Below are 22,692 nucleotides of genomic sequence, written 5' to 3' on the forward strand. Positions count from 1 at the left end.
CTCCCTTCTGTCTGACTACCCTGCTAGGGATAAAGCGTGAAGTTGAGTTATTATTTAAAAATAAATATTGAAAACTAAAAAAATGAGATATAAATGCAACCCTCGGTGGGCGAGCCTGACTCGCGCTTATCTGGCTTTTTTACATAAAACACCAAAGAAATCCCTCGAAAATGATAAATGTGATAATAGTATTACCTCAATAACGGTTTGATTACAAGGTTCTATTAAGAGAATGAGTGCTGCTATTCTGTAAATAATCCAAATGACCTCTATCGCAAAATCAACTAAAATACCAGCAGATGTGATGTTGGCAAGTCCTACAAATTTAAAAATGTATTTTATATTTTAGAGATTAGGAGAGTGCAACTGTGAACGAGACAGGTTGTGGGTTGGATTGGAACGAGGCAAAGCATGGCGAGTGGTGAGTTCTTCTACTCAACACGCAATGCCCCCAGAATTCGGCCAAAAATGGGGAACAGAAGTTGTCTAAATGAGAACGAAGTGACGGCTATGTACGAGATACAGCGTGAAAAAAAAAAATTAGAAGTTACGTATCACGTATCCCTACTTATAATATATTTTTTCATAGTCCGCGTTGCATTTTTAATCAACTCTTTATTTAACTATACAAGAAAAAAATGGTAAACCGAGCAATATAATTCTTTGAAACATGAAAAAATTTACTTGCCTGTAATAAAATACACTACAGATATTATAAGATTCAATGAGTCCAGCAAGTCTACAACTTTGTTACACAATAAAAGAAAAATAAAAACACCTTCGTGTTTATCTATCTTTGTAATTAGTTTACAAATAGACACGTAGATTTGACAGAGACGTTTAAACGTAATGTGCCTTCTTTCAGAGACTATTGCGTGGTTGAATTCTGAAAAGATAAATTACACGATATTTTAAGCAGTGACGTACTGGTGGAAAAAACAATATAAATCAGAATCTCTTTTGGAAAAATATATAGATGAGCACGTAATTCAGTTACCTGCATACTGCATGCAAATGTTCGCAAACACTGATATACAAATTAAAAACAATATTTTGCAATATTTAAAACACTCAAGCATTAAAATCTTCTAAGATATTTAATGCCCTTGATTAAAAAATCTTTCTTATATAGAATATATAAGAAATATAGAAAAAGAGAAGGGTTATAAAAAAATATTACATTTCGATTGACCCATTCTATAATGTCAATTTAATTTTTTAGCTTCACACTGTATCCAGCAAATAGCAGAGCAAGCAAGAGGAACTTAGTGTTAAGATACTCCGTTCCCCATTTTCCGCCAAAATCTAGAGGCGTAGCGTGCTGAGCGGTGATTTATTACCATAGTCCCATTTACAGTTCCAAGATTGTAAGCGATCGTTAAAAACACGTATCGTCGTATTCAGTAAGCACATGACGAAAGCAAATTGCAATTGAATAAGTATATGGATACTGAAGGATACGAAGTAGCATAAATAGATTATCACGATGGCCACTGAAAAAAACACTTAAATTTGAATTTGATTTCAATTTTATTTATGAGTTACATACATATAAGTATTACCTTAAATTATCAGTTTTAATCTATTTTAAACATATCTATTTCTTTTGGAATAATCATTTTTATAGCTCGTTTATACTTTTTGTCTTTTCCTATACTCACCACTTTTGTTGCCAAAGACTACGTCGAGTATCCTTAGACATATAAAAATTGAGGCAATGATATATACTGACAGAAAGTAACCCCAAATTATTATTTTAGATTTGTTTACTTTTAACTTCAAGTAACTGTTTTTTAAAGCCCGATTTAACTGAAAAAAAAATAGTATATACAGGGTGGAAGAGGCAGCGCTCCTTTTACTGAAACTGTATATAGGGTATAATATTTCAAACCCAGAGCTAAAAAAATTAATCAAGGTACCTCAACAGTTTGGACGTAGGATTATTTTTTCATTTCACGATTTTCATCCATACCTGTATGTCGTGTGACGCACACATACGCGACGTTGCCGCTTTGACAGGTAAGTGAGTGCGTATGTGTGCGTGCCTATGTTATACTTTACAAGTGGGGTTTTATTTTAAAACGATAGTTTTATTATTTATTTTGTTTGAAAAAATAACTTTCTCATTTTTGGGAATTTTTTTTTTTCTGAATTATATCAGGCTTTTATAGAGTAGTTAAAACTGTGGTTTTATTTAAAGTGGTACTGACAATTCCATCCTGTATATATAATTAAATTTAACAGAATTCGCTATTTTATCTTCTTTTTATGTTTCTAAACTTCACGTTACTTACCTTTTGTATATAACTTAAGTAACTCATTATCAGCTTAACTTTATTTACTCCGCGAAAAGCAATAAAGAGCAATATTACGTCTTGTAAAATACGATGTGCAATGTTTAGCATGAATGATAATTCAGTCCGAAAGCGTATTTCTTTTTTTGGATCCATTATGTAACTAACATATATATACACCACAAAACTTGTGAGCCCTAAAAATTACATATCGAGGGTTAAAAGGTTAATTGGTAGAATTCGGAGATGCGGTACATAATTTTTTTGATGACCACAGAAGGGACACAGTTCTCCAGAAAAGTGTATAGCATCATTGCTATAGTCTGGCAAATATATTATTGATAATGGGAAGCACGCGCGGCAAATTGCGCAGTATACTATACGCAGAGAACGTTCGATCAGTGTTACCCTGTTATGTTGTTTTACCCCACGCTTAGCAAATCACATTTACCTATACGATAATTAAAATATCTGTCTATCATGTTTATGTTGTAGTTAATTATACAAAACGAAAATTTTATGAGGATACGTAAATATCGAAAAATAATCAGCTGTTCCATACATTGTTGTCGAGAATAAAATCAAGACTAGCCCGAAAAGTATAATCATTTTTTTTTGTCAATAAATAATTAATCAATTCTAAGCTTCTGCTTATATATCTAATGGCACATGATATTTATCTATATATATATATATATATATATATATATATATATATATATACACACTTATGTACAACATAAACATTCAGTATGCATAATACAAGCTTATATACAATGCAATATGGATAAAGAAATATGTGGCAATATTTAAGATTATATATATAAAAAAAATATTGGGTAAATTATTTAAATAAATTTTGGGGAAAAAAAAAATGAGAGTGAGGTATCCCTTTGCCATACAAGTTACTGTGCGTCAGTGTGAGCGCTACGTCCTTACAGGAAATTCGCACCCACACGTCTTTAAAGGTACTATCGAGCTCACACTATATTGTTCAAACAAGAATATAATTAATTGTAAACAAAAATGCCTTTTACCGTTTTGATTATTTGCTTTATTATTTGTTAATTTTTATTTTTTACTTTCTTGCATGCATTAATTAACGTTTTAAATAAAACGGTAATAAAATTTTGATTTAATTTGGAGATATAATTTATTAACATCATTTATTTGTTAAGACCTCTATTTCCATTATTTAAAAAAATTTTTACTTACCCATAAGTTGATTTTGCATGTTGCCTAACGCCAAAATCTTGTATTTGTTTGCTTGTTTTATATATTAAATTTACTTTTTAAATTTTACTTTTTTTATTGAATTTGGATTGAGAAGATTTGTATGTGGCCTCATTATAATAATTTAATTTAGTTTTTTATTTAATTTTTCAATTTACCATCTTCATTTTGCATGTTGCTTTGGTGTTTTTTACTAATTTTTATAATATTACTAGATAAATATGCTCTACTACGCCATTCCGCATATATGATGCTATCATATGATATTATATTCATATTTCATAGTAATGAACTGATAGCGTTGCACTCGACTGTACCGTAGCCCGGTCACACCCCGCAACGATTCCCCGCGAGCCCTTACGGGGAATCGGTCCGGCGTGAGCGGGTGTCTATGTGCAGACATCAAAATACGCTTTCTGCGCAATTTGCCGCGCGTGCTTCCCATTATCAATAACATATTTGCCAGACTATACATGTATTTGTTTTATTATTACCTTTAATAATAATTATATTAGTTAATGACATCCTTGATACAATATATTCACGAAAAAAACAAAAAATGTGGCAAATATCCGACTCATTCAGCAGATTTCTTCAGTCTTAAAAATGTAAGGCAATAAATAAAACAAAAATATAATTTCTTACAATGATTGAGTAGGAAGCATGCTTTCTAATCAATATAATATGTTTCAGTTATTCTGTATATACCTCAATAAAAAATATTAAGGATCAAAAGCTTTACTTTACCTACAAAATTAATAAATCTTAAACCAATATTAATAGAACAGTAATGATATGATTTTTTAAAATCTCGCACACGGCAGGGTAGGCAAAGGGAACATAGTGTTAAGACACTCCGTTTCCCACTTTGTGCCGAATTATGCAGGAATTGCATGTTGAGTGGTGGTACTCAACGCTTTGTAAAAAGAACAAAAACCTTTTTGAAAAATGATTTGGTTTCATTTTATTTATATGAATGCTGATGATGAAAGTCATTGTTACACCAAATAAGTGTTATTATGATTACTTACATAAAATAAATAATAAAACGGAACTTATGATTCCGTATTTTTTCGATGTTGACACTTTGTAGCAATTTATTGTTGCCGTCTTATTATATTCGTCAGATATTCGAGCTGGTGTTATAATTACTGGTGCTGTTCCAAAAATTCTAGATAAACGAAGCACTCTCCGCATTTCTCCTGTCACTATACATTCTTCACATTCCGTCAACATGTCTAACTGTAACTAAAGAATATTTTTCAGGCTTAAGTGTTAATATATGATCTAATAAGATGAAAGTCATTTAGAGCCTTAAAGTTGCTGTCAAATGCTTTTGTCGAAATTAAGAGTAGGGTAAGGTGACAATTTGATTAGATGATCAAATTCAAATTCAAAATATTTTTTATTCAAATAGACTGTTATAAGAACTTTTGAATAGTCGAATGAACATATAAGCAAAAAGCTACCACCGGTTCGGAAAGCAGTTCTGGTGAGAAGAGCCGGCAAGAAACTCAACAGTTGCTCTTTTCAAAATCAATCTGCTTAACAAAGATCAATAAATTAGTAACTTAGATATTACAATCTTTATTAAGGTATTATTTAATAACACTTATTTTAGATCAATTGAAAGTATACAGAAGAGGATATTTTTAAAACGCTTATGCAAGCAGCAGAGCAGCGCAGTGTCTTACCATTAGGTTCAAAATCAAGTCAAAGTCAAAATATCTTTATTCCATAAAAATGCTTAACATTCACTTGGACATGTCATAAAAGTAGAAAAAAATGCAAAACAAAATAACCAAAAAAAAATGTGCAATTTTGACTTGAAAAAAGCCCGTTCAAATGGTTGAGCTCATGAGAAGATACAGGCAAAGAAACTCATGGCCACTCTTTTTGACTGCCAATATTTGTTACAAATTACAATTAACAATTTTAACTTAGAAATAGAGCAACTCATTTCCAAACATCTTTATCTTCTGCCCTCTGCCTACCCTGCTGTGTGCCAGAGACAGCGTGAAGATTTCGTCAAAAGGGTATATTATATTATGACCGTGTTTGTAGTGTAATTGTACTATATGAATATATTACAATATATTGCTTAAAATATATGTAGGTAATTGAAAAGAGATGACGGAATTAACAAGGGGAGGGTAATGTTGGATAGTCGCATCGGACTTGTGACCACAGGATAGACTTCAGAGGCCACTTCACTCACTTCACTGCTTTAGTCGAATATAGCAAATTACTAGATTTCTTTATTTAAATGAAACACGGCTGCATATAATTATAAATAACAGCAGTTGCCGACTTGACAGCACCGACATATTATACGTTTGTACTTTCACAATACAATTCAACTGTAACAGTACCTATTATTAAAATACATTGTATTTACACCATCTAACATTAAATTACAATAAGATTGAAATATAGATAAAAATTATAATTTATATCCGTTTTTCTCATAGTACTAAAAATATATATTTTTTTAGCTTGATAATGTATCCTCCATATAGCAGGGTAGGCAGAGGGAACAGACACTCCACTTTCTTCCGAATAGTAATAGTAGTAGAATAGTTGGGTATTTTGACAATTATACATTTTTTTTTACTATTCACTAGTAAGTTATTGACACTAAACTTGCACAATTAAATGATTAAAGAATATTATGTTGGGCTTGTTTTTCCTTTTAAGCTAACGCCAGAAGAAGAAGAAGAATATATTTTATTATATATTATCTTATCTTTATTATATGTTATTTTGTATATTTAAATGTCCTAATGGAAACTACTTATGTAGGTAGGCTACATTTTTTTTGCAAATTCAAATACTAATATTAATATATACTTTTGAATTATTTTTTTATAATGTTGATTTATATTTAATTCGGTGACTGATTTCCAATTTGGTCTCTTAGACGAAACTGTGTGGTAATAACCATGAAGGTGAAGAGCATACTGCTTAGCTGAAATACAACGTATAATTTGATTATAAAGCAGTTTCTATTCTTCATAGTTATTAAGATTTGACTAAATGCACATAATGAAGCTATAATAAAATCTGGTGTAAATTCGCTATAGACACCATCCCCATTCGGTGAATTCATTTTTGTTCACTTATCCAATATATCGAGTGCGGGGGGAAAGTGGGTAACGAGTGTCTGGACACTAGTTATAGTTTTTCTGACTGTATATATTGAAGGCTAAATTTTTACTTACGAATATCAACTGTTGCCTAGTAAAAGGAAACATTCCAAGAGGAGAGAATACAGGTATATTAACCGGGAGCAGCCGAGAAAACTTGTGTAATTCTATATTTGTAGAAATGCATAATAACTCACTAATCATAATTTTAAGTGCATCCAGCTGTAATAAAAAGTAGTTTAATTTGAGGCCAGTCGTGGCGCAGGGGCACAAAGTGTTATTGTAAACGCAACTGGTCGTCCCGTTTACACATTGTGCCTCAGCTGGAGGAAATGAAATATTCATCTAAATTTATATTTTAATTTCTTTCTAGTATTGAGGAAAAGCGCGGCGTTGACTTCCGCCACTCAACACGCAATGACTCCAGAATTCGGCCTTTAAGGTACAGATAGACGTGGGTTTGTAAAGGACCCAAGTCGTATTGACCTGCAAACAGTGCCGCAAGTAGGCCACTCAACAATTGCGTGGCACATAGAAGGAATTATTACGCAACCGCACAATAGTGGATTGCCACGTATCCAGATGGTGTGGATGGTATTTGAGTTTGTGACGATCTTACATTTAATAGCCACGGCCCAATGGTGGGTTAGATAAACCAAAAGATCATAGGTAAATAAATAAAACAGAGCGCTCTTCCATGAATCTGGGATTAATTATTAATAATAATTTATTACTTTCGCTCGAGTTTGATAACATGGCTCAACCAATATCACTACCGTTGTTGCTCTGACGATGATCCAAAACATTTCCAACATGTTATCCGTCAGAAAACTGATCGTAATATGTTCTAAAATAATTAATTTTCATGTGAACAAAGTATTATTCTTAACAATACATAATCTCCGAGTATTAATGTAATATGGAAATTCAACATACTTGAAATTATATTATATATTATCTATCTATATAACTATTATTATTATATATCTATCAATCTAATCCCTATTTTGGACATATTGCATGTTGAGTGACGGAACTCAACACTGCGCTTTATCTTATTACTAGAGCGTGGAAATGAAATAATTAATTTCTCGTATAAGAAACTGAAACCACAACCGGTGAAGGGAGTTAACAATCAGACGCTATGCCTGCTAATAAACATAATATCAGTATTTCTTTTATTTGCCTAATGAACGCATACATATTCATGTGTATCATTATTTATTAAATATATATATTATAAGAAATCAGACAATATTTATTAAATATTTTAGTACCTCTAGACATAAATGATGAAAATATCAGGAACACAGCGTCCATTAAATCAATTAATTTGTAGAAACAGATGCTTAAAATGACGACTCCATCTTGCACTTCAATTTTTTTCACTAGTTCACATATAGCATTATATGTTCGACAGAGCCGTTGTACTGTTATGTATGCTGTATTTGCAGCCCTGTTCTCCAGTGAATCTAATAACATTATATGGACAAATTTAATAAAATATTAAGTCATCAATTTTTGAACATAAAATAAACTTACTTAAAAACTTAAATTTTTAACAAAAAAAATCCTTTTTTACTTAGATCAATTTCTAGAGCTAACGATTTTTGTTCTTTTGCCACCCTTATGAAGATACATATGTACGTATAAATATTTATTTTACAAAAAATCATTTATTTGGGATTACTCGAGTGCGAATCGAACCAACTTGTGTCAGCTTGTCGCCGGAGAGGAAGTCACACGCTTCATCTTTTGAAACTCAAAAAAATTTTGAATATCATTTACTAGTCTACTTACTTACACCTGAGAAGAACCGGCGCAAGAAACTCAGTAGATCTTTTTTATAATTAAAAAGAATAATTATTTACAATACTCACTAAACAGTTTCAGCTTAAACTTCAACGCTTCTAAATGCTGTCTAAATACATTTGTTGTCCCATTCAAAAAAACATGATAAACATGAAGCGCAACTGGATCAACATTATGCAGTTACACCATATGAAGTAAATAGCTTGTTTGTTGATATAGAGAGAACCACGAAAATTACTGTTACTTTTGTCAGGAATAATTTTGTTTTGATGAGCAGAACAATGATATAATTGTGTATTTAACTATTTAATAAATATTTTTCTTGTTCTTGAGGTCATCATACAGGCAACTTGGACTTTTGATATCGCTGCTTTGAATAAGAAACGAGTACTTTTATACATAAAAACGTCAATGGTCTGGTTGTTACAAATAAAAGCAAATGTAATCAAAATGTTTTAATAGGAATAATCTTCACAAACAGTTGTGTTTCTAATCTTAAATAACATATTATGATGTCAATGATGAAGTATTTGTATCTCAATTTATAAAAACTTTAGTGAAAGAAACTTTACATAAAATTGAAATCTCTCGTGTTTTAAGTATGAAAACATAATGAACATTATTTATCATAAATTAGAAGGCAAACTTCTGTAAGACTATAATGTGAATATTTAATTGCATAATTTATCAGAATCCACAGATCTTCTAAAGAAAAAAAAAATACAGTCGAATTGATAACCTCTTTTTCTTACAGAAGTCGGTTAAAAACAGCAGTTCAGTCACTGTAGCCTGAATTGCTTTTCTTTTCTGAAAGAAATATTTAAAGTACAAAATTGTAACAGTTCGTAATATATCTATGTCAATGTATTTGTTAAGTATTAAATGTGACATCCACTCATAAAAACACCGAATACGCCTCTAGCTAAAAGCATATATTCAAAACTTTGAGTTTGTATAATTATGTAGGCATGAATAGATCGACAATGTGGTCAGAGCGCCCAAAAGCTGCTGTATGCGAGATGTGTAAAACCGTCGTCCCTGTGACCCAGAATAAAAAAGCAAAAGTGAGGATGATGAGGATGATGACTTTGTTCTTGATATAACGTTTTTCTATTTTCTAACAAGTTTAGACAGGAACACACTCATATTTATCTATATTATGTACAACTAAAACGTTTTGAACTTATTAATTACTACCCAAGTCCATCTCTCAGGTGAAATTGTGTCATAATAGCTAGAAAGGTGAAAATGACACCGATTACCTGAAAAAACAGTAGTAATGTATAGTACCGACAAAATATATAAACATAATACATTTTCACAAGTTCATAAAAGGCAGAGCCAGCCGTGACGCAGGGCCATTGCATGTGAATGTAAACGCCACATGTGGTGGGTTCGATTCCCAAGGCAAGACGCAAATGTTCGGTATCAACGCAACGCGCGGCGTTGAGTTCCTCCACGCAACACATAATGCCTTCAGAATTATTAGAAAGTGGGAAACGGAGTGTCTTAATAGCAGGATTCTACTGCGTACTTTACACTGCTTGCCGCGCTTTGCCTCGTTACAATAGCGAAAAAATTAAAGTATATTACATTTATCTGAGTGCGAATCGAGCCCAAAATCTGTTGAACGCTTGTCCCTATACGCCACAGGGAAACAAAAAGGATGCTATATGAAATATTTACCGCCACTAATCCATCTCTTCTGAGAGAACATATGCCAAGTGGAGAAAAAATAGGCAATTCAGTAATTAGTTGACGGCAGAAAATAAATAGTTCTTCTAGATTATAATTCTTATTCGTTGCCAAAATCAATTTGCTAATACCCAATTTCGTTGCCTGGAGCTGTAATTTGACACCAAGGTATAACTCAAACACTTATAGGCAGTACAAACATGCATTACTTTAAACTTCTATCTATAAGATATTAATAGAAGAAATCTCTTGAAAATGATAAATGTGAAAATACAAGTAATATTACCTCAATAATTGTTTGATTGCAAGGTTCTATTAAGAGTATAAGTGCTGCTATTCTGTAAATAATCCAAACGACCTCTATCGTAAAATCAGCTAAAGTATTGGGTGCGATATTGGCAGGCCCTACAAGTTTAAAAATATTTGTTATTTTTCATAGTTTATGAGAAGGCGACTGTAAACGGCACAGGTTGTGGCTTGGATTGGAACCGAGGCAAAGGAGGAGGATGGATGAGCGCGTGCCACCAGGGCGGTTAGCTCAGCCAGGTGAGACTCACGGTTACCCGAGAGAGGCCAAACTTAAGTAGCCAGCGACCGAGGTAGCTGCTCAGGAGTCAGACATGACGGGAATGAAGAGGTCCCTCGGGAGGCATTTTCCATGATCAGGCGGTGGAGTATTTAGCGCAGCGATGCTACGAAGGTGTAGGTAGTCCGATGCATCAGCGCGGCGGAACACGTTGGTCGCGAGTCGCCCATTATGTACCTCCAGGCTTTCCATTTTAATGTCTCTATGAAGAGTCGAGTTCCTGACGTAGTATGGCGACTGGGTCACTCGCCGTAGGGTGAGATTCTGGACTACCTGCAAGATTCTCTTTTGGTTCCCACAGATAAGGGCGTACCACGCCGGGCCAGCGTATGTAAGTTTGGGCCTCATGTACGCCTTGTACAGCGAAAATTTCGTTCTTAATAGCAGCTTTGATTTGAAGAGCGGACGTAACAGGATAAGCGCAGTTCTTGCTGCGTTGGCCGCTTTCTTGACTTGCCCTGTCATGTTGAGTTGTCGATTATAACGCCCAAGTAGGTCGCCCGGCTGCTCCAGCTGTCCAGCTGTGCTGTTCCCGGACCTGCTGGACCTTTGACACAATTCCACTGCTTTTAAAGTTTTTTTCACCTACTGCTGCCCTCTTTTACAGGAGTTCGGTAACAGTAGTTTTAAGTATTAAGTATTGTTGCGTTGCATTTTTAACCAGCTCTTTATTTAACTATACAAAAAGAAAATGGTAAACCGAGCAATGTAAAACAATGCAATGTCGAATATGAAAAAATTTACTTGCCTTTAATAAAATACTCTAAAGATGACATTATAAGATTGAATGCGTCCAGCAAGTCTACAATTTTGTTACACAATAAAATTAAAATAAAAACACCTTCGTGTTTATTTATCTTTGTAATTAGTTTACAAATAGACACATAGATTTGACAGAGACGTCGAAAATTAATGTGCCTTCTTTCAGAGACTATTGCGTTGTTAAATTCTGAAAAGATAAATTACACGATATTTTAAGCAATGCTCTAGAAAAAGTGATGACTTGTGGAAAAAACAACATGAATCAGAATCTCTTTTGGAATTATACGTAGATGACCACGTAGCTCAGTTAACATATGTTCGCAAACAATGATGTACAAATTAAAAACAATATTTTTCAATATTTAAAACACTCAATCATTACAATCTTCTGAGATATTTAATGCTCTTGATCAAAAAAATCTTTTTTATATAATAGAAGTAGAGAGTAATTTGACATAAGGGTAATAAAAAAATATTACATTTTGATTGACCCAATCTATCATGTCATTTTAATTTTTTACCTTCACACTGTATCCAGCAAATAGCAAGGTAGGCAAAAGGAACCTATTATTAAGAAACTCCGTTCTCCATTTTCCGCCGAAATCTAGAGGCATAGCGTTTTGAGCGGTGGAACTCAACGATTAATGAGTTTTGATAAATTGTAACTCTTACCATAGTCCCATTCCCAGTTCCAAGATTGTAACCGCTCGTTAAAAATACGTATCGTCGTATTCAGTAAGCACACGATGAAAGCAAATTGCAATTGAATAAGTATATGGATACTGGAGGATACAAAGTAGCATAATTGGGTTATCATGATAGCCACTGAAAAAAACACTTAAATTTAAATTTGAATTTGATATCAATTTTACTTGTGAGTTACATATAAGTATTAGCTTAAATTAACAGTTTTAATCTATTTTAAACAGATGTATTTGTTTTGGAATAATTAAATGGAATGGAAATGGAATTTTTAAAGCTCGTTTATACTTTTTGTCTTTTCCGATACCCACCACTTTTGTTGCCAAAGATTACGTCGAGTATCCTTAGACATATAAAAATTGAGGCAATGATATTTACTGACATAAAGTAACCCCAAATTATTATTTTAGATTTGTTTACTTTTAACTTCAAGTAACTGTTTCTTAAAGCCCGATTTAACTGAAAAAAAAAAGAGTATATATAATCAAATTTAACAGAATTCGCTATTTTACCTTCTTTTTATGTTTCTAAACTTCACGTTACTTACCTTTTGTATATAACTTAAGTAACTCATTATCAGCTTAACTTTATTTACTCCGCGAAAAGCAATAAAGAGCAATATTATGTCTTGTAAAATACGATGTGTAATGTTTAGCATAAATGATAATTCAGTCCGTGAGCGTATCTCTTTGTTTGGGTCCATTATGTAATTAACATATATATACAACACAAAAGTTGTAACCCCTAAAAATAACATATCGAGGATTAAAACGTTAATTGGTCTGAATGCCATTTTTACAAATTACGTACAAATTTGAAATCAGCGGATATGTTTAAATCAATTTGAACTTTATATACTTAAATCTGCTCTGATATTTGAACCATTAAATTTGTTAATTTCTTAAAAATAATGACAGTTTTAGCGTTTTGCCCTATTTTTTTTTGTGACGGTTATTGAAACCACCAAATTATAAGAAGATCAAAAGTATTCAAACTTCAGGTCGATTTCCACTTAGGGGAATTAAATCTATCCCTATAATAAAATAATAACTGATCCGTGTCTGTACATGGAAGATATGTACGAGTATATGAGAATTACTGTTAACTAGGGACATTTATTAGTGTAGTGTTTGTCTATGCTGTTGTTTACGCTAATATCAGATATGGCTTAATGATTTAAATGCAGTTTAAACTTTTTCACATTCATAAGAAAACCTTTATTTATCTAATATATTTATAGCCATATTTTTCTCTTTATTGACTCCAATATTATTGTTTATTATTATTTTCAATGATAAATTTATATTATGTATTGTTTTAGTAGTTTGTCTTCAATACAACCCTGTATGATAACTTCATCAAAGAAATATTTCATGTCACTTTAATATTTTTACCATTACCGTATAAAAGAAAGTGGCTTAAATACCTTAGTTCAGATATGTGCTGATGATGAAAGAGATTACACCAAATAAGTGTTATTATGATTACTTACATAAAATAAATAATAAAACGGAACTTATAATTCCGTATTTTTTCGATGCTGACACTTTGTAGCAATTTATTGTTGCCGTCTTATTATATTCGTCAGATATTCGAGCTGGTGTTATATTTACTGGTGCTGTTCCCAAAATTCTAGATAAGCGAAGCACTCTTCCCATTTCTCCTGTCACTATACACTCTTCATATTCCGTCATAATTTCTAACTGTAACTCTTAGAGGCCTAAGTGGAGCCCTAAAGCTGCTGCCTGGTCACGTGCTACTTATGATTCGTTGTTGTACATTACTTTATAGTTGGGTGAGGTGACAATTTGCGTTAGATGATCAAATTAATAAAGATTAAAAAAATAGTAACTATTATAAATATTACAATCTTTATTTGTTACTTAACAACACTTATTTTAGATCAATTGAAAGTGTACAAAGGAGGGTATTTTTAAAATGCTTACGCCAGCAGGTGAGAAACAGAGTGTCTTACCACTAAGTTCCCTCTACCCACACCCTGCTATGTGCGGGAGAGAGCGTGCAGTTAATATACTAAGTTAATATACTATACGAGTATATTACACAATAATATTTAAAATATATGTAGGAAATTGGAAAGAGAGACGTTGGAATTAACAAGGATGTGGAAGTGGAAAGTGAGTATGATTATTATTATATTCTCTCTTTAAATTCAAGGGCCACTTCACTCACTTTCACTGCTTTAGCTCAAAATAGCGGATTACTAGATTTCTTTATTTAAATGAAACACGGTTGAATATAATTATAAATAACAGCAGGTGGCGTATGGTGGGTAAATATATAGGTAACTTGATAGCACCAAGATAATATACGTTTTGTACTTCCACAATACAACTCAACTGTAACAATACCTATTATTAAAATACATTGTATTTATACGATCTAACATAAAATTACTGTAAGATTTAAATACAGATAAAAATTATAATTAATATTCGGTTTTCTCATAGTAATAAAAATATATATTTTTTTAGCTTGATGATGTATCCTCCATATAGCAGGATAGGCAGAGGGAACCTAGTGACACTCCACGTTCTCTCGAATAGTAGTAGTAGTAGAATAATCAGGTATTTTGACAATTATACATTATTTTTTTTTACTATTCAATAGTAAGTTATTGACACAAAACTAGCACAATTAATTGATTTAAGAATATTATGTTGTGCTTGTTTTTCCTTTTAAGCTAACGCCGGGATTAATGCCAGGAAGAAGAAGAATATCTTTTATTATATATTATTTTGTATATTTAAATTTCCTAATGGAAACTACTGATTTAGGTGTTATACGTTTTTTATTGCAAGATCAAATACTAATAATTAATATATACTTTTTAATTATTTTTTATAATGTTGATTTATATTTAATTCGGTGACTGATTTCCAATTTGATCTCTTAGACGAAACTGTGTGGTAATAACCATGAAGGTGAAGAGCATACTGCTTAACTGAAATACAACGTATAATTTGATTATAAAGCAGTTTCTGTTCTTCATAGCTATTAAGATTTGACTAACTGCACATAATGAAGTTAAAATAAAATCTGGCGTAGTATTCGCTATAGACACCATCCCCATTCGGTGAATTCATTTATTTTTATTTCTCCACTTATCCAATATATCAAGTGCGGGGGGAAAGTGGGTAACGAGTGTCTGGACACTAGTTATAGTTTTTCTGACTGTATATATTGAAGACTAAATTTTTACTTACGAATACCAACTGTTGCCTAGTAAAAGGAAACATTCCAAGAGGAGAGAATACAGGTATATTAACCAGGAGCAGCCGAGAAAACTTGTGTAATTCTTCTGTAAGATCTATATTTGTAGAAATGCATAATAATTCGCTGATCATAATTTTAAGTGCATCCAGCTGTAATAAAAAGTAATTTAATTTGAGGCCAGTCGTGGCGCAGGGGCACAAAGTGTTACTGTACACTTTGTGCCCCCGCTGGAGGAAATAAAATATTCATTTAAATTTATATTTTCATTTCTTCGCTCTGGTGTCGAGGCAAAGCGCGGCGTTGACTTCCGCCACTCAACACGCAATGACTCCAGAATTTGGTCTTTAAGGGGACGTGGGTTTTGAGGCCATTCAACAGTTGCGTAACACATTATCACGCAACCGCACAATAGTGGATTGCGACGTAACCAGATGGTGGATACCATCCGTATTTGAGTTTGTGACGTTACTTGTTTGTTTGTGACGATCTTACATTTAATAGCCACGGCCCAATGGTGGGTTAGATAAAACAAAAGCCAAAAACCATCCATCCATCGGTTAAGGGCGGAAGCCAAATTGACTATATTAATCAAGTCCAGATAAATAATACACAGCGCTCTTCCATGAGTCTGGGATTACGCCAACGGAGTAACAGGGCGGAAACAAACTTGTTACCAATGGTATCAGCTCAGGTGCACATGAACAAAGCACTAGAGAAGAAATACCATCTGGACCACCCGCCTTAAGGCAACTTCAGATATTGAGCTCTGGCACCCGAGGATGGTAAGCTGCGTTGTTCCTTGGTCATAAAAGATATAAAAGATATCGGCTTCCTCTTTCGCCGGATAAACCAAGATATCACTTCCTCTGCGTAATGTTGGAAGCCAAGACTACCTACTACCTCCTACTATCTCGCGTTTTCTGAAAGCAGCAAGTTCTTCTTTCTATTCGAAATCAATTTCAGAAATTATTGGCGCTTGTACGGGAAACTAACCGATTTTTTAAAAATTATTAATAATAATTTATTACTTTCGCTCGAGTTTGATGACATGGCTCTACCAATATCACTACTGTTGTTCCTCTGACGATGATCCAAAACATTTCCAACATGTTATCCGTCAGAAAGCTGATCGTAAAATGTTCTGAAATAATTTATTTACATATAAACAAAGTATTTTTCCTAACTATATACATAAACTGATTTCCGAGCATTAATATAATATAATATGGAAATTCAACACACTTGAAAATATATTATCTATCTATTATTATTCATTATTATTATCTATCTATCTAATCTCTATTTTTGAGATATTGCTTGTTGAGTGACGGAACTCAACACAGCGCTTTGTCTTCACAATTCACAGTCCGCTAGTAAATTTTTTAAACGTGTATCATTATTTATTAAATATATATTATAAGAAATTATACAATATTTATTAAACATTTTATTACCTCTAGACATAAATGATGAAAGTATCAGAAACAAAGCGTCCATTATATCAATTAATTTGTAGAAAAAAATACATAAAATGACTGCTCCTTCTTGCTCTTCAATTTTTTTGACTAGTTCACATATAGAAGTATATGATCGACTGAGCCGTTGTACTGTTATGTATGCTGTATTTGCAGTTCTGTTCTCGAGTGAATCTAATAACATTATATGGACAAATTTAATAAAACTAAAAGACATGAATTTTGAATCTTAAAGATTTTAACAAAAAAACATTTTTCTTAGTTCAATTTCTAGAGATTCTACTAATACAATTTTTATTCAATTCCCACCCTTTTCTATCTTACATGTAAAGGGAAATATTGAGTTTACAAAAAATCATTCAGTTGGGATTACTCGAGTGCGAATCGAACCAACTTGTCAGCTTGTGCCTATGCCCCTCAGAACTTTTGACTGGGTGAACCGATTTTGATGTTTCTTATTTGAAAGCTGTGTGGTCCCATTTTAGTTCGTCGAAAGAAAATCGCATAAGTCTTAAATTTGTATTAGGTTCCATTAAGTTCCACGCTACGTTTTTTTGAAACTCAAAAAAATTTTGAATATCATTTACTAGTTAGCCTACTTACTTACACCTGAGAAGAACCGGCGCAAGAAACTCAGTAGATCTTTTTTATAATTAAAAAGAATAATTATTTACAATACTCACTAAACAGTTTCAGTTTAAACTTCAACGCTTCTAAATGCTGTCTAAATACATTTATTGTCCCATTCAAAAAAAATATGATAAACATGAAGCGCAACTGGATCAACATTATGCAGTTATACCATATGAAGTAAATAGCTTGTTTTATGAAAATTGACGCTGAAAAAGTTTTTATTCATACATTTTGTTTTTATTCTCATGTCCTGCACGTAGCAAGGGACCTGGAAATCTAGTGTACTATATTAATATACTCTGTACCCATTAAGAGATTTCTGTTTCCAACAACTTGTTCCCAAATCAATAAATAAAAGTTTTAAAATTGTACTAGATCCTTTATGTCATATTATATTAATAGTATATATATTTTTTATTACTTTATCAACATCAATAATTAAAACTTGTAAAACACTCACCGTCCTTATTGTTAACAAAAATTTCTTTAATCCTCTGATACATATAAACAGACCCAACGATATTAATAATAGACAATGGCAGTCCTACAATGACATTTGCATATTTCACTCTGATATTCGTGAAAATATTATCCAATTCCTTATTCATCTGCAAATAGATAAGAAAGACCAAAACTCATTTAAGACGATTTTGTAGCTTTATAATTTTTAATTAAAAGAAATTAGAAGAAGTAGAAATTTGAGACAATATATGTTGAACGAGTTGTCTTATCCTACGGGGAAATATTTTTTTTTACATTTTTAAAGTATTATTCCGACTTCCATCATTCACTCAGGAAAGAAAAATACTTTTTAAGAAAACGTATAAAAAACTGAACGCACTCGAGCATCGTTATTGGCATCTCTGTAGGGAGATCTTTACAAACTTATTTCTCCAGTGAAATATTCGACAATTAGGATTTTTGTAAAGGGATACAAAAATTCTTGCAGCATACCTCTTGATGCACATATATATACTTAATACATTAAATACTAATAAAGAATTACCTTATCTATATTATTTAGGTAAGAAACATAAAATTCCATTTTACAATATGCCTGCAGAGCATGAACAAACATCACTCCACAGAACAGCACTGTGTGGATCATGTGTATTACTAAAGAAACTCCAGTTCTAACACGTATTTCTTTAGCGTTGGTGACAAAAAATTGGTTATATACTATATCCATTATGTACACTCCCACTAAAGAAAAAGTACTTATGAAATAAGAGACACAAAAGAAGTTTAATGATATCTTTGTGATCAGTACTATTAAAACAGAAAGCAGAGCAGACTTGAACGACTAATTGAGTATTATAATTAAGTTCGAAAAGTCTCGATTGATAAAATCTATAAGTAAAGCTTGTCTAAGCTATAGCTACACTATACTGAAAATTTTCAGGACGTCAGCCTATTCGGGATTAAAATGGTTCAACTAAACTAAAAAACAACAAGGCGGAAGTTAATGAAGGAATCACATCACAAAAGATCATCAGAAATTCCTGAATTTCCTCATCAAAGGCAAAATGTTTAAGTGTGTTTTCTTTGATGATCGAAAAATTCTATTCGATATATATCTTCCACTTACACAGTAACATAAAATAAGTTACACTCATAATTCCATATCTTCTGCTAGGAGAGATGATGTAAATTTTAGACATCAGCGATATTGATACAGGAGCTATTCCAAAAATCCTCGATATGTACAACACTCGTGCCAATGGCTTCGTAACTATCCCATTCTTCTCTTTTACTCCTGACGACTGTAATTATAGGACCAAATAAATACACATTAAGTTGACATAACGAATCGACTCATAAGGCTTATTATTCAGCTTTAGGTTTTATCACGCGGTTTCCTTTTCTTACCCATCTACATAGCAGCATATGGAAAGGGAGACCTACTGTAGAGACATTCCCTTCATTCTACCGAATTTTTGAGGCATTGCCTATTGAGCGGCAAAACTGAATGTTGCGTTTTGACTTGTTGCCAGAGCCAAGAAATGAAAATATTGATTATTACAAATAAATCCCCTGAGTGGAAATTGAACCCGCAACGGCCTTAAGGTTTATTTGTAAATTGAATATCTCTGAGTTATTAAAACGTACCTCCATTATATCTGCAACTAACGTTTTTATAACATATACACAAACTATATAAGGTTTGAACTCATCAGTACAATGTGTTTTAGGCATTTATTTCCAGATTAAAACAATGATAACGCTTGAAAGGTTTCTTTATGTATAATGGTAGATCACTTAAATAGCTTTGATCTGATATAATCAAAATATACTTACTACTTTTTACCCAACTGTGTGATGAAAAAAACAGTAATGTATTATCAGTAACTACTAGTTCAAATTATATAAAAATATATATTTAATATAGTTAAGTGGGTAACGGAGTGTCTTAACACAAGGTTCCCTCTGCCTACCCTGCTGTGTGCGGGATACACCGTGAAGCTGATTAGATTATTTAGTATAGTTAATCGAGGATAACTTTATAGAGGTGTTAATCTCTCTATAGTAACCCACTGTACCTACAGTTCGGAGTTACCTCGAGCACGAGCTCTATTTACTATTTGGTCATTACAATTCCGCTCATTGGTACAGAACGACTCGCGACGGAGACGGCAGTCAAACGCAAGGCGACTGGCCCTAAACAGGTGGAAGTGCAGCCCTTTGCGTCAATTTTATGGCCCGGGTAATCCGGCACCAAAAGAGCAAAGAGGCTAAGGCGAATAAAGATCCACGGACCCAGAGTGCGAGGGCTATTCATGTCTGTCTGGCTCAAGCCATAATTCCACAGCGGTTGAAGTCGCCTCTAGAACATCGGGTACGACTGGGGATTCCTGTAGTCGGTTACGCCGAAGGCATTTTTATTTCCAAGCCGTGTTATCATTTATAAAATCACTAATTTGGAATGCCATAAATTGTAATACAGAATTGTAGGACGTTATCTAAAATCCGCTTTAAAAGCGTACACTTTGTCCCATAAAAGAACATATAGACTATGCAATTGAGTTACTACAGTACTATTCAGTAGGACGTCCTAATTGCCTCGTGACTGGGTTAAATGTATATTAATTGCTAATTAACAAGCAATTATTAGATGAACCTTCATTATCGTAGTTTTCCATATATTGCATAATATTTTACAATATTACAAAAACATATAACTCATTCAAAGTTAATCGAACATTTGTTTCTAGATTAAAACGAAGATAAACATTCTAATGCATTCGTACAATTTTTCTATTTTAATACTATTTTTAGTGACACATATAATTATGTTACATTGTCACAAATGTCAGGGTAAAAACAATCATGAACAATATCAATGCATGGAATATTATCCGTTATTTTTATGAGTTTATATTATTTTTAATCTCGATAACATAAATTTTGAATAACCTGAAAATCGAGACCTGATTTTTACTACAATTCCTTATCTGTAATCAACACGTGCATCTAATACTTGTCTTTTACGATAGCTCAACATACTCGATATAATTATTGATTTTTAGTTAATTACACTGAATGTCATCTACGAGTATGTCAACTGAATCGTATAGTTATTTAAATATTTGCTCAAATTTTCTTATCTTCATAACTTATTTTACTACGATATTTTTTGACATTTTCATAATATGTTATAGGATATTAATCTACATACCACTAATGTAATACCGTCGTAATGAATTAGTCTGGTACTAGTCTAATATTCTACTAATCTTACCTATTTGTTATTATAAATTCTTTTTTAACATTAAACGTTTCCTAGAAAAGCAAGAAAATATATATGCAAAAACCCGACTGCATAAAGCCAGTAGGGGCGGACAACAGAGCTTCTTGTAAATATTTTTAAAATCAAAATCAGTTTAGTTAAGACACTCCGTTCCCCATTTTCTGCCAAATTCTGGAGGCATTGCGTGTTGACTGGCAGAACTCAAAGCTTCAGAGACTTTGAAAAAAATCTTAGTAAACTTGGTCTACAGCATATTTACTTATCTCACTTTGATGCATCATTGTAAAAAAAAAACAATTAAGTATAAGATTATATTTTTATTACTTCTTAGTGTATCTAAATGTGTAACAAAAAAATATTATGGATAACACCTTATCTTGGGCTTCGCAAATTTCACATGTTAGTCGTAAAATATTTGCGACGATGGGTTCTCTCAAGAGATGGAAAAATTTCCTTCCCATCAAAACAAAAATATTATTATCCACTTCCCTTCTTCTTCCTATTATTGACTATGCCGACATTTGTTACCTTGACCTTTCACAAAAACATCTAGATAAGCTTGAGCGTCTACAAAATCTCTGCATCAGATATATATTTGGGTTGAAAAAATTCGATCATATATCAGCTTTTCGTGATAAGCTTCAATGGCTAACAGTCCGGCATCGTCGATCTCTCCACGTACTATGCACACTTTATTCTATCCTTTTCCATCCCAACACTCCCCGTTACCTCAAAGAGCGCTTCACTTTCTGTGGCACCGATTCCACGCTTCAGCTCAATCTTCGCTCCAAAAGTGACAACAAATTAAAGATACCTACCTGCAATAGTGTAGGTTATATGGAATCTTTCACTGTTAAAAGTGTTATCTTGTGGAATGATCTTCCACGATATATCCGACATTCAGAATCAATTAGTATATTTAAAAAATCCCTTAAGCGTTATTATTTGGCACAACAAAAAACTTTATAGTGTATGTATATATGTGTGTATTTGTTATCTATATGTATATTGTGTGTATATATATAAAATATGTATTTTATTAATTATCTAACATGTATAATTATTATATGTACCCTTTTGTATATATTATAATTTGTATATATAATATAAGTATCGTCTATGTATAATATATCAAAAATTATTATGTTATTTATTTGTATTCATATCGCTCTTTATTACTTATGCACTACCGTTATATCCTGCTCTATCGTAAGTTTATGTTAGTTAAGGTTACCTGTAAGAGATCACTAATAGTGATAAGGTCGCCCTTGCATGCTACTCTGTCTTCTGTCTTACTATTTAGTTATGTGTTTGTTTATGTATGCAATAAAGAGTTTTATCTATCTATCTATCTATCTATGTTTAAAAT

The 22,692-nt window shown here is 32.4% G+C and overlaps 2 protein-coding genes across 4 annotated transcripts; both read right to left on the bottom strand.

Annotated features, from left to right (window-relative positions):
• Positions 1-8,669: 8,669 nt before the first annotated feature.
• LOC146540305 (uncharacterized) lies at positions 8,670-14,664 on the bottom strand. 3 transcript variants are annotated; one of them, XM_085203887.1, is made up of 8 exons: positions 13,723-14,664; positions 12,778-12,974; positions 12,542-12,689; positions 12,201-12,353; positions 11,515-11,715; positions 10,467-10,585; positions 10,172-10,330; positions 8,670-9,747 (listed from the first exon to the last, which is right to left on the bottom strand). In XM_085203887.1, exons 1-8 carry the CDS (start codon positions 13,922-13,924, stop codon positions 9,679-9,681), a joined length of 1,248 nt encoding a protein of 415 aa, XP_085060013.1. In that variant the 5' UTR covers positions 13,925-14,664; the 3' UTR covers positions 8,670-9,678. The 3 variants fall into 3 exon arrangements, with proteins under 3 accessions (XP_085060013.1, XP_085060005.1, XP_085059997.1); XM_085203879.1 differs by lacking the exon at positions 8,670-9,747 and having other exon boundaries at positions 9,767-10,330; positions 13,723-13,986; positions 14,424-14,562; XM_085203871.1 differs by lacking the exon at positions 8,670-9,747 and having other exon boundaries at positions 9,767-10,330; positions 13,723-13,989; positions 14,424-14,489.
• A 330-nt stretch (positions 14,665-14,994) lies between these two features.
• On the bottom strand, positions 14,995-19,921 carry LOC146540306 (uncharacterized). Its single transcript, XM_085203900.1, has 8 exons — positions 19,164-19,921; positions 18,582-18,778; positions 18,036-18,183; positions 17,626-17,781; positions 16,922-17,116; positions 16,496-16,608; positions 15,458-15,616; positions 14,995-15,195 (listed from the first exon to the last, which is right to left on the bottom strand). The coding sequence occupies exons 1-8, from the start codon at positions 19,234-19,236 to the stop codon at positions 15,112-15,114; spliced, it is 1,125 nt and encodes a 374-aa protein (XP_085060026.1). The 5' UTR covers positions 19,237-19,921; the 3' UTR covers positions 14,995-15,111.
• Positions 19,922-22,692: the final 2,771 nt, after the last annotated feature.

Source organism: Heliconius melpomene, chromosome 2, assembly GCF_056956725.1.
Source record: "Heliconius melpomene rosina isolate 202511_hmr_F chromosome 2, ASM5695672v1, whole genome shotgun sequence".
NCBI lineage: Eukaryota > Metazoa > Arthropoda > Insecta > Lepidoptera > Nymphalidae > Heliconius > Heliconius melpomene.

What these genes read in the sequence shown, in the direction of transcription:
- LOC146540305 (XM_085203879.1), bottom strand. Translation starts at nt 13,924, where the DNA reads ATGACGGAATATGAAGAGTGTATAGTGACAGGAGAAATGGGAAGAGTG. An exon ending in AATCTTTGGCAACAAAAGTG is followed by an intron (nt 12,354 to 12,541) that starts GTGGGTATCGGA and finishes TGTTTTTTTCAG; the next exon opens with TGGCTATCATGATAACCCAA. An exon ending in TTTAGAGTATTTTATTAAAG is followed by an intron (nt 10,586 to 11,514) that starts GCAAGTAAATTT and finishes TTAAACTTGTAG; the next exon opens with GGCCTGCCAATATCGCACCC.
- LOC146540306 (XM_085203900.1), bottom strand. Translation starts at nt 19,236, where the DNA reads ATGTCTAAAATTTACATCATCTCTCCTAGCAGAAGATATGGAATTATG. An exon ending in ACCTAAATAATATAGATAAG is followed by an intron (nt 18,184 to 18,581) that starts GTAATTCTTTAT and finishes ATCTATTTGCAG; the next exon opens with ATGAATAAGGAATTGGATAA. An exon ending in GTTTAAACTGAAACTGTTTA is followed by an intron (nt 17,117 to 17,625) that starts GTGAGTATTGTA and finishes TAATGTTATTAG; the next exon opens with ATTCACTCGAGAACAGAACT.